The sequence below is a fragment of the Acomys minous genome (genome assembly GCF_964271855.1).
Source record: "Acomys minous genome assembly, chromosome: 4".
NCBI classification, from domain to species: Eukaryota; Metazoa; Chordata; class Mammalia; order Rodentia; family Muridae; genus Acomys; species Acomys minous.
This window is the reverse complement of record NC_140486.1, coordinates 111,916,803-111,929,647: the sequence shown is the minus strand read 5'-3', so window position 1 is coordinate 111,929,647 and position 12,845 is coordinate 111,916,803. Positions and strand designations below refer to the sequence as shown.

Genomic DNA, 12,845 nt, shown 5'->3' with positions numbered 1-12,845 from the left:
CCATATATAATATTGTATATATATATATATTTAGCCCAATATATATTTTGTACCTTAGCTTTTATTTCTAGCTGAGTACTTGTACCAAATAATTACTTAAATATTTTACTTATGTATTTATCATATGAAATATATGATCATATATTTAGCATATATATTTCTTTATTTATTTCTAACAATACATCTATGGTAAAAACTTAAATATTATTTTTATTAAATTTAAATTTGGGACCATTTATCTATTCATCCATCCTCCCATCTATCCATCCATGGATCTATCTCTCCCCCTCATCTCCTCTCTAGATAAACCAGGGCCAAACTTCTTCCTTCAAGGCCTGGGGCCCCTTGGTAAGCTACGGAGCAACATACTGTGGCTACTCCTGGCGTGCACTAATCCTAAAGCCTGCTTTTCTTGTTCGTCATCGTCATCGGACAAAGGTAGAATTCTCTAGAAAAGAAGTTGAACATATAGGATGGAGACCAGGACTATGGGGGAGAGATGGAGGTGCCCCCTTGTGCCACTTGCAGATGCTGAGGTAGGAAGGTGGAGCAAAGCAGAGTAGGTAGGAGGGAGGGGGCACAGGGACCCACCCATGTTCCAAGTGCCAATGAAGATGGTGATCATGTCAGGCTCCGGCTGCTCCGAATGCTTGTTCTTCATCTGCTGCAGGAGTTGGCAGAAGCCTTCTCTCTTCTGCAGGAGGAAGGGCAGACACACTGAGAAAGATCTCCACCTCCCTGCACGCTGGCCTCAACAAAGGATGTGGTCAGCTTAAAAAACACCAAGGGGTGATGTATATATGATATGTATAATATCTATATCTATATCTATCTATCTATCTATCTATCTATCTATCTATCTATCTATCTATCTATCTATCTATCTATCTCACTATAAATGTGAAAGGCAGCCACCTGGAGAGATGCATTCAAAACCATGAGCATGTGGCTTCTTGGACTCAGCCATTCCACTGCAAGGATGTGATTTGGAATAAAAAAAAAAATTAGGAACTGCACCAAGATCTAACCACAGTAGGATTCTGCAACATGTCCATAGAGTTGATTGGTGCTGAGTGCTGTTTTTATTTTAAACTTTAAAACATTATTTATTTATTTATCTACCTTTACTGTATGTGTATTGGTGTTTTGCCTGTATGTATGTCTATGTAAGAGTGTCAGATCTAAGAGTTACAGACAGTTGTGAGCTGCCATGTGGGTGCTGGGATTTGAACCCCGGGTCCTTCGGGAGAGCAGTCAGTGGCCTTAATCATTGAACCATCTCTCCAGCCCCCTTTTTTTTTTTAAACTTTTGGCTATTTGTATTTGCTCCTTTTTTTTTAAACCAATGGTATGAGTTACTTATTTGATGAAAGAAAATGTAAAGAAATCAGGGCCAGTGCAGTGGCTCAGCAGGCAAAAGCATTTGATATGGAGCTGAGCTAAATCCTTGGGATCCAAATGGTGGATAGAACCGACTGCCGCAAGCTGATCTCTGACTCCCACACATGCACTGTGGCACACGCATGCCCTACCGCTAAATAAATAAATTCAATAGTTAAAAAAAAGAAAATGAAACTAAGCAAAGTCAAAAGAACTTATTGAGCAGACACTCCCTGCTCTCTTACACGTATTTCTCCTATGTTGACAATGGGGCATGTAGCTGACTTGTCTCTTAGTCAAAAGGACTGTCGTCAGTAGGGTGGCAGGCTTTAACATGAGAGCACACAAAATCTCAAGCAGTGACAACATGAAAGGCCGGATGCCCTATGTCCCTGGTTGCAGAGCCAGCCATTTCACAACTGCCTACTCCAAAGGCACCAGCTCATCAACACAAAACAATGGCTTCTTTCTTGAAACCTGTCTTTAGGTGGGGATGGCTCAAGAGCCAGTGTCTCAACCCCTTTGAGCTTGCAGCAATGGGGCAGAAATAACTAGTTTTGGATCTATGTTCCTGAAGCACAGAACACTACCCAGATCTGTGACCTCTCTCTGCTCTCTCTCATCCGCCTGCACTCTCACCACTGTTCCAGTCTGCCTGGGCTGGCCTCTGTACCCTCATAATTGCTCCCAGGATGGGTGAAAGTAGATGCCTTGGGAACTTGGCGGGGGTTGCCTCTGTGAGACTGCTGTTCTGGGAGCCCTCCCTTAGCTTGTCTCCAATGTCTGACAGGCAGGGGCAACCACACATGCCAGGACACATGCCCTATCTGTTCTGCCATCTGTCTGCACTGCCTCATATGAACTGTTCCAACAAGCACAGACAGTGAGGCCCCTAGGTGGGATTCAGCCCATTTGGGGTGACTTCTGAGGCAAGCAATGAAGGGGTAGAGAACCCGCCTCTGGCTGGGCTGAGGCACATCCTGGGGTTTTCTCATGGCCCATACATAGTGCCTCTCCCTCCGTCTACCAATGGTGGTGGTGGTGGCATCTTATGTCCGCAGAGTGGGGCAGAATTTAAAAACAGAGGTCTTCACAGGGGAAGTGCTGGTCAGGACTCAGATTTAAATCTAGAGCTGACCCAAAGGGCTCCTAAGTTTAGCCAAGAGACATTGTTAATAAAGGCCTCTGGCCAGCCCAGCACTGGGCGTGAGACAAGGAATGCCTTCTTGCACCTGGAAGACAGCACTTGTGATACTGGGACAGTGGAACTAAAACTTAGTGAGTCTCAGCTGGCCCTTAGCCACCTAAGCTCAGCTTCCCGGGAGTGAAATGGGTGCTCTAGAACCCAGGCAGCTAATGATCCTAGCCCCTGGCACACCACAGTCTTCAAGACACATGTCCCTTCTTACCCCGCATTAGATGTCTAGGGTCACTTACTTTAGAGTCAGCAAAAACATACTCCTTCCTCAGGATTTTTTCCTTCTCTGACTCCACCAAAATCACCAGCTTGTTCAGAAACTTCTGGGACTTGATGAGCTGCAGGACTTCAGAAAAACAGAGGTTCATTGGCTCACGCATCTGCTCCTCCAACCACTGTGTCTGATCTGCACTCGAGGCGCCCAAGCCACAGCCTGGCCCTCGGGGCTCATTCTTGAGAAGTGTGTTACCCAGAGCAAGCTAGAGTTAGCTTTCATATAACACACACACACACACACACACACACACACACACACACACGCACACGCACACGCACACGCACACGCACACATACACACACACACACACACACGCACGCACGCACGCACGCACACACACACACACACACACAGCACAACTCTACCCATCCTTCTATCTTTCTCCCTCCATGCCGCTTGGCTTCCTCATCTCCTTTCTGTTTTGCTTAATTTGTGAAAAATTCACATTTGTAGTTTTCTTTTTTTTTTTTTTTTTTCAAATCAAAAATTGAGGGGATGGGGAGGCATCTCAGTAGTTAGGAACACATCCTGCTCCTTCACAGGACTTGTGTGCAATCCTTTGCACCCACATCAGGCAGCTCACAGCCACCTGTAACTCCAGCTCCTGGGGGCTGTGACTCCTCTGTTCTCTTGGGGTACCTGCCCTCACATACATAGACATATAGGCATAATTAAAAATAATAAAGATAAAATTTAATCAAATCATTCCATGAGATTCTTAAATTGCTATTGTTAGTAGTATCCTTCCACCCTCCCTCCAATGTCCTGTCCCTACCCCAGGACAATTAATCTCAAGTTTCCTAATGAACTCTTTTGAAATTTATCCCATGTTTCCTTAAAAAACAAAAGCAAATTGGGAAGATGGCCCAGTGAAAAAAATCCTCTGCCTTGATGACGTGAATTTTTTTTTTTTTTTGAGACAGGGTTTCTCTGTGTATCCTTGGCTGTCCTAGACTCTCTTTGTGGACCAGGCTGGCCTCGAACTCACAGTGATCTGCCTCCCTCTGCCTCCTGAGTGATGGGATTAAAGGCGTGCGCCACCATGCCCGGCTTGATGACCTGAATTCTTATCTCCAGAACCCTAAGGAAAACCCTGATTTGGTATCTGTGATCCATGTGTTCCTACAGGGAGATGGGAGGTAGAGACAGAATTACCTGGAACCTTGGGCCAGCCAGCCACAGGAATGCACAGAGTGGTAGAAACAGGAGAGACCCTGCCTCAAAATGAGGTAGAAGGCAAGGCTGGTTCTTAGAATTTGTCCTCTGACCTCCACACAGCACACACAGCCATAGTTCATGCCCACATTCATGCGCGCATGCGCACAGACACACCCACCCACACCTACACACACCGTACACATATGCACAATACAGGGAATAGTTCCTATTACATATTAGCTTTCCACTGTAGAAGATAAAGCTTAGTTGTTGATTTTTTCACACATACTGACTGTATTCCCTCTGACTCCCTACCAGACATGGTTTCTGTTTCCCCATCATCTTTCTACCATCTTTTTTAAAAAAAGGGTTTCCCTATGTAGCTGTGGCTGTCTTGGCACTCTTTCTGTAGACTAGGCTGGCCTCGAACTCACAGAGATCTGCCTCTGCTTCTGAATTGCGGGGATTAAAGGCATGTGCCACCACTTGGATTACCATCCTTTTTTTTTTTCCTATGTTATACGGAGTTTATTAAATGAGCATGGGGGGAGAAGGAAAAGGGGGGAAGGGTACCCGAGAGAGAGAGAGAGAGAGAGAGAGAGAGAGAGAGAGAGAGAGAGAGAGAGAAGAAGAAGAAGGAGGAGGAGGAGGAAGAGGAGGAGAAGAAGAAGGAGAGAAAGTAAGAGGGTAGAAAGAGAGAGTGAGAGAGGTCTTACCATCCTATTTTTGCTAGAAAAACACTCAATGCTTATGTTACCATGACTATGACATGGCTCCTGACAGACTAGGCCTGGATGCTCTTCTTTTCCCACACAACTTAAAACATGTTTTCTTGAGTTGGGCTCACGAACCCCCTCACTCAGCTGAGTAGCTACTGGCAGCTGGCTGCTGGGGGAGCCTTAAGGGGGTGGCCTCTGCTAGGTACCAAGTCCCAGGGGATGGTCTCACACCCACGAGTACATGGACAGCACAAAATGGACTCAGTGAGGACATGAAGTTGGGAGAAGAGTCTAAGATGGGTTAAGGGGAGTTTGGGTTGAATATCGTCAAAATACATTTTAAGCATGCATGAAAATTCTCAAGCAATAAAATTATGTTAAACTCTTCCTGTGTTAAGATAACTACAACTACCGTGTTTTCTTTTTTGATACTTCATGCTGAGCTACCATCCTAAGCCTGTGCTGTGTGCTTTCCTTGATTGACACTCTCCTCCAAATTTGTAACTCTCAAACTGGAATAGGTTTGGCCCCCATAGACTCCTTTGTTTGAATGTTTGGCCCATGAGGCACAGCACTATTAGGAGGTGTGGCCTGGTTGGAGTAGGTGTGGCTTTCCCAGAGGAAGTGCATCACTATGGAGGTGGGCTTTGAGGTCTCCTATGCTCAAGCACTGCCCACTGTGGAAATTTTCCTTCTGCTGCCTATGGCAAGATGTAGAACTCTGGACTCCTCCAGCACCATGTCTGGCTGCACACTGACATGCTTCCCGCTGTGATGATAATGGACTGAAACTGTAGGCCAGCCCCGGTTAAATGTTTCCCTTCTTCAGAGTTGCCTTGGTCATGGTGTCTCTTCACAGAAGTAAAACCCTAACTAAGACAGAAGTTGGTACCAGGGACTGGGGTAGTGCTGGGACAGGCCTGACCGTGTTTTGGAAAGGATTGTGGAAGGACTTTGGAACTTTGGGCTAGAACAGCCAATGAGTGTTGAGAGCACCGTGGGAAGTTCTCTAGGAGCTTGGAAGATAAGGATGTCAACAGCAGTGCAGAGGATGGAGGCCTGGCTTGTGACATTTTAGAGGGAAGATTCCAGACTCCATCAGGGCTGTTACTATTTTGACTTAAGCTTCTATGGTTCTGGTTTGCTGGGGCCGAAAAATCAGCTGTGACTAGCAAGATACCAGAACCGCTAAAGAGAAATTTTGATGTTTTCAGGCATTAGCGGTGATGAAGAAGAAACCACCATCAAGGATGTGAAATCTGGGAAGTGTTTTCTGAGAGCACAGAGAGGCTATGTCCCAGAGACAGCCAAGATTGTACCCTGTGTTGGTAGCCACATTTAGTACTGTGTAAGTCACCAAGATGGTACTAGTTTTGAAGGCATTAAGAGTTTGTAGAGAGCAACTGAGGCTTGACACTCTTAGAGGCCAAGAGAGGCCACTGGTGAAGGTGCAGCCTCAGTGGCAGCTGAAGGCCCAGGACTGAAGGGGTCTGTTGTCCTGGCTGATTTTGTGTGTCACCTTGACACAAGCTAGAGTCATCAAGAGAAAGGAGCTTCAGTTGAGGAAATGCCTCTATGAGCTCTAGCTGTTGGTCATATCCTCAGTTAGTGACTAATGGAGCAGGCCATGGGAAGCAAGCAGTAAGCAGCACCCATGGCCTCTGCATCAGCTCCTACCTTCAGTATCCTGCCATATTTGAGTTCCTGTCCTGACTTCCTCCAATGGGGAACTATGATCCGGAAGTGTAAGCCACCGAACAAGCCCTCTCCTCCCCAACTTGCTTTTTGGTCATGGTGTTATATCACAGCAGTAGAAACCCTGACTAAGACACATTCCCATATGACTAAGCACTTCTCTGTTGCCTGTGGCCTGTGACTAAGTTACTCTCCCAGAGCCTCCAGGTCTGGTGAAAAACCTTCTTCAACATCTGGAAATCTACTCCTTTGTCCCTCTTGTTGGATCTTCTCTCTCACACATTCCACGCCCTCCTCCTTGTTTGCACCTTCATTTTGGCATAGTAACGTCTCTAGTAGCTTTCCCAGAATTATTTTCTAAAATCGATTTGACCTTTAAATGAACACATATTAACACATCTACTCATTGTAACGTCTTCATCAGTTACTCTTTGCCCTGCCTCTTTCCCATCTTGGTCCCTTCCCCTCCCCCTCCTCAGTCGTTCTCTCGCTCCCCATGTCTCCTCTCTTTCTCTCCCTCCCTTCCTCATCTCTAGCTCCATCCATTTCCTTGTAAACAGTATCTCGCGTTCTTTATGGCTCGGTAATGCTCATCGCATCATGTATGGGAACACTGTCTTCATTCGCTGATGGGCACCAAGGTCAGTCCCATAACCTGGCTGTAAACAAGTGTTGCTGTGATAAACATGGGTCTGCAGGTATCACTGCGCCATTAACCCCTGTCGGATGTCTGGCTGCCAAAGGCTTTCTTGCATTCTGTAGGCTGTCTCTTCGCTCTGCTATCTCTTTCCTTTGCTGGGCAAAAGGTTTTTAATTTTATAAAAATCTCATTTGTCAATTGTCGCTATATTTCCTGAGCTATTGGAGTACTTTTTTGGGGGAAGTTCTTACCTAGATCTAGGCCTAGTGGCAGAAGCCCTAGTACCAGCACCTGGGAAATGGAGGCAAAAGGATGAGGAGTGAATGCCTGGGCTACATGAGGCCGTCTCAAAAAAAAAAAAAAAAAAAAAAAAAAGACTTGCCTATACATATATCTTGAGGTATTTTTCCTATTTTCCTTTAGCACTTGCCTGACATGCATAGAATCTTAGGTTTGATCTCCATGACTGCAAAACTAACTAACCAAACAAACAAATAACCACTTTGAACACTGAGTCTCTAGTGGGAGTCCCTGGTAGACTCCTCATAACAGAGATGGAAGGAAGGAGTGCGTCCTTCATGACTCCAATGGGAAAGTTTCTAGACTCTAAGCATGGGGTCGCATGCTGAGTCCTGTGGGAATCCCTAATGTCTTCTGGATCCTAGCTCACTCAGGAGGTTGGACAGCCTCTCCATAGAGCCCACAGGTGCCTTCTCTGTTGTGCTGAGCTCTCGGGACATTCTCTACCCAGAGACGCCTGCTAGTCATTGAGGTGGTTTTCTGGATTTTTTAAAAAAAGATTTTATTTATTTATTATATATACAGTGTTCTATCTGCATGTACCAGATCTCATTAGAGATGATTATGAGCCACCATGTGGTTGCTGGGAATTGAACTAAGGACCTTTGGATGAGTAGTCAGTGCTCTCAACCTCTGAGCCATCCCTCCAGCCCTGATTTTCTGGATTCTTTCATGAGCTCTTCTCTTTCCCCTCTTTTCTTTTACTAAGACTTATTGGTATGAACTCCTTGGGCTGGTACAATTTAGAAAAGCCTGTTGCGTATGGTGGCGCATGTCAGGAGCCTGTGCAAGGAAGAGCACCATCAGGGCCAAGTCTGAGGCCAGCCTGAACTGCAGAGTGAGTTCCAAGACAACCCAGGCTAGAATTAGACTCTGCCTCAAATACAAAAACAAAATCAAATCCACCTTCTGGGAGCCTTCCTCAATTTTACCTTTTTACTCTTTGGCTGTTTTTATTCTACACTTGATAGTACCAGGGGCCCACACGTGGCAGACAAGCATTTGACAGCAGAGATATATCTCCAGCCCTTTACATTTAAAAAAAAATCTATTTATGTCTTTTTAGATTCTTGGAACAAGGTTGTATATAGTCAAAGCTAACTTGAATTCCTGACACCCCCCCCCCCCAGCCTTTGACTCTTGTACAGAGTTATTCTTCATTTTTTCGTTCCTCTGTTAATTTAAAAATATATTTTAAAAGAGTTATTTATTTATGTAGATGAGTACTCTGTCTGCATGCACACCTGCACACAGAAGAAGGCATCAAATCTCAGTATAGATGGTTGTGAGCCACCATGTGTTTGCTGGGAATTGAACTTAGGACCTCTGGAGGAGCAGACAATGCTTTTAACCATTGAGCCATCTCTCCAGTGCCTAAAAATGTTTTTAAAATGAAAAACTTTTTTTTTTTGAGACAGGGCCTCTCTATGAAGTCCTGGTTATCCTCTAACTCCCAAACCCACAGAGATTCGCCTGCCTCTGCCTCTCAACTGCTAGGATTAAAGGCATGCGCCGCCATTGTTGGTTTTAACTAAAATTTGTATTTTATGTGTACGGGTATTTTGCCTGTGTCTGTCTGAGCATCAAATGCATGCAGAGCCCACAGAGGCCAGAGGAGGGCATTGGGTCCCCCAGAACTAGGGTTACAGACGGTTGAGAGCTGTGCTGGATCTGAACCTGGGGCTCCAGAAAGAACACCCAGTCCTCCCAGCAGCTCACTTCATAGTCTTATGCTCTTATTTCAGTCCAGTTTTGAAATCTATATAACTCCTCCCCGTCATGTGTTTTGTCTTTTCATTCACCTTTGTCTTGCTGTCCCGCCACCCTTCCTTCTTTGTTGCAAGCTCAGAAGAATAAAGACACAGAGATAACCAAGACACCAAATCTTGAGCCATTTCCAATTAAAGTGGGTTTCATAAAGAAGCCGCCATTACATTTTTGTTAGCTGAAGAAGGGCAACTGAAAATTGCAGTTATGAGGTTGAATTATGAAATTTCTGGCTTTTGTGGTTCTGAAATAGTCAGCGTTGGACCTTTCATATGACATAAGATGAAACATTGTGCACCATCATTTACAGCATGGGCTGGGAGGCTCAGTGGTTAAGAGAATTATAGCTCTTGTATAGGACACAAGTTTGGTTGCCAGCACCCATGTCAACCTACAACTGTAATTCCACCTCTAAGAGATCCAAAGCCTCTTCTAGTCATCTGCACACACATATGCACGCACATGCACACACACACATATAGTCACACACATGCACACTCAAACACAGGCACACATGTAAATTTGTAAAAAGGAAAGTGTAAATTTCCTGGGTGTTGTGATTGCAGACATGAACCTCAATGCTCAGCTTGCACTATTATTTTTTTCTCTTTCTTTCCTTTTCTTTTTTTCTTTTTTTTCTTTTCTTTTCCTTTTCTTTCTTTCTTTCTTTCTTTCTTTCTTTCTTTTTTTTTTTAGATAGGGTCTCACTATGCAGGCCTGTTTGTCCTGGGACTTACTATATAAGTCACACTGGCCTTGAACTCACAGAGGTCTGCCTGCTCTGCCTTTAAAAAGCTGTACTGCCATGCACAGCCTATAGCCTATTACTTTTTGTTTTGTTTTTCTTTTGGTTTTCACAGGGGTTCTCTGTGTAACTTTGGCTGTCCTGAACTCACTTTGTAGGCCAGGCTGGCCTTGAACTCACAGCGATCTGCCTACCTCTACCTCCAGAGTGCTGGGATTAAAGGCATGTGCTGCCACCCCACTCCACCCCTGCACCCTCCCTACCTCCGGCTACAGCCTATTACTTTTAAAAGCATCTGGGAGAGTAAGTACAAGGTTATCAAGCAACATTTGCTTATTTGTGTTTTCTGCTTCGTTAAAACCAGTGGGATGTAGATTATGTATCAAATGCAATTATGCCCATGGTGCCAGGAGGATCAGGAGTTCAAGACCAACCTCACCTACCTAGTGAATTCAAAACTAGTTTGTGAAGCATGAGTTTTTGTTTCAAAAATCCCCCCAACTAACCAAAGAAATCAAAACATCCACCAAAAGGAACTTCTTCTCTCTCCCCTCGCTCAACATTTTCACTTTATTTATTTATTTATGTATTTTAATTGACAGGGAAAGCTGTACGTTATACACAATGACACACACGAGGCTCTGGAGTGTAGGTAAGTCTAAGTAGCACGGGTAGTAAATTACATAGCTGTCACAGTAACCAGAGCACCTAGCACCAAACCCTGGCTCTCAGCACTCCTCAGGAGTTCAGTGTGTCCCAGTTAGCTGCCACCGGTGACCCTGCTGCAATGGATCTCTTGACCTACTCTTCCCTGCACAAGTGGCACGTACTTTTCTAAGCCAAGTGCTTCCGGCACAGCCTTCCTGCTCAAACCATCTGCCACTCCCCAGCTGGACACAGAAAGGTAGGCCCTGGCCTGATGCAGTGAGCTTAACTCTATAATTACCCTGCAGCTTGTTACTCCAGAGGCTGGAGGCTCTTTCCTGGTTCACCTCCTCGCCCTCCACCCCCATCCCATTCGGTCAACATGGGGAGGGTAACTGTACCAGTGACACCACTGGCAGTAGCCAATTGCACCAGACACTCTCTCCGTGGCAGGCACCACATATTTTGATATTCATCCTTTTAAGCCTTCTAGCAAGATGCAAGAGGACAAGAGAGAAGACACCAAACCAAGTCACGAAGGCTGAGCCGGGAACTCAGTTCCGAACTTCTAATACCTCCCATGCGGTTTACAGATGGAGCTGAGGACCCAGTACCCCAAAACTTAGCACCCTGACAGGAGGGAAGTGGAGGCAGAAAGGACTTCCTGGTCTTCCTCTAAGCTGGTGATAAAGCCCTTATGTGACAAGTATGCTGCCCACATCTGGAGGGAAGACAACCTATTGCCAAGGACAAACAAGGCTGAGAGGAAGCTGAGCTTTCAGGCCTGGCCAAGCTCCTCCCACCCCTAAACTTAACTCCCAGCCCCTCTGTGCCATCATCCTCCAGCCCCCAACTCTTCCCCAAAAAACCCAGCACTCAGGGAGGCGAAGGCAGAGGCAAGCGGATCGCTCTGAGTTCGAGGCCAGCCTGGTCTACAAAGTGAGTCCAGGACAGCCAAGGCTACACAGAGAAACCCTGTCTCAGGAGAGAGAGAGAGAGAGAGAGAGAGAGAGAGAGAGAGAGAGAGAGAGAGCGCTTTTCTTCCCCCCAGCACTATCTTGGCGTTCTCTGGCTGTACCCCACCACTGCTCAGGGCCAGGCGGGGCTCAGGAGAGGAGGCACAGAATCAACAGACCCGCTTCCTAGCCCCTGCCTGGTCATTCTCCCACTCAACTCAGAGCAGTGAGGAGATGTGCAAATTGTCCTCATAAGCAAGAGTTCATGGCCCCTCATGCAATGTCCACGGGACATCCATTGTCATCATTCCCACTTTACAGACTGAAGTCACAGTCAGGCTAGCTTACTAGGCTGGTGTGGCACAGCTGGCAGGGGGCAGGACCTGAATTTGAAAGTGTGTCATCAAACCCCAGGTTGGGGTAATGAACCTCCTGTGGCGGTAATGCTACAGCACCAAGGTCTACCCTGAAACTTCTGGCTTGGAAGTTTCTCTGAGGTCCTCTTCATGGGGTACTTATCTTGCTGAGGAGGCTGTCATCCACCACTCCCCTTGTACCCCAGTTCCGTCTGCCCCCCCCCATCCAACTGGTCGCTTGACCACCCGAGATCTCAGCTCATACGTTGTTCATTGCTTAAAATGGCGAGTCTCCTTTCTCTAGTCCCCTAAACCATTCCCTCTTCCCAAAGGACCTCTGCCTATCATGCTGTGCGGTTTTCTTCAAAGCTTCTGAGTTGCCGAGTCCACTGTAGTGGTAGATTTAGCTGAGTGTTTATTCACTCTCAGTGCACCAGAATACAAACTGCACATGGGCAGGGACCACATCTGCTCTGGCTGCTGCTCTGTGCACAGAAGAGGCTGCTCCCACCACCTGTCCCGGGGATTGTTCCCACTGTGTGCACAAATACTGGACAGTGCAACGTACAGAGCTACAATGGCTCAGCGGGGCCCGTGAGAACGGCTGCTCTCAGAGAAGCTGGGTGCTGGGCTGTACCTCATGTTGTTCACTCAGTCTTTCTCATCCATGAGAACTAGAAACTGAGCATCAGAGAGATGGGTCAAGGTCCCCCAGCTGCTACGTGACAGAGCTGGGTTATGAATTTGGACCATTTAGACACAGAGTTCATATACTTCAGTTCCACGGGGCGAGTGGTGTGCTAAGGGTGCCAGCACAGCAGTTCATCAGTCTAGGGTCATCCCATCAGTATAGGGCTGTCCCAGCATAATGAGGTAACTGCGTGCTTGTAGGGAGGAGAAGAACAGTCACACACAGAGACATGAGATCACCATGTATATTCATAGGAACTCTATGGGACAGTTGTGGCAAGTAATTTATAATCTAATTTCCAGGGACGGTGGCAAAGTA

General features: G+C 46.2%; 1 protein-coding gene across 1 annotated transcript in view; it reads right to left on the bottom strand.

Annotated features, from left to right (window-relative positions):
- INPP5D (inositol polyphosphate-5-phosphatase D) overlaps window positions 1–12,845 on the bottom strand; it is a 112,813-nt gene that overhangs the window by 28,281 nt on the left and 71,687 nt on the right. The window contains exons 10-11 of the mRNA XM_084780466.1: window positions 2,818–2,924; window positions 592–694 (exon numbers count right to left, since the gene is read on the bottom strand). Coding sequence (XP_084636592.1) covers window positions 592–694; window positions 2,818–2,924 — 210 coding nt within the window. The remainder of the gene's footprint in view (window positions 1–591; window positions 695–2,817; window positions 2,925–12,845) is intronic.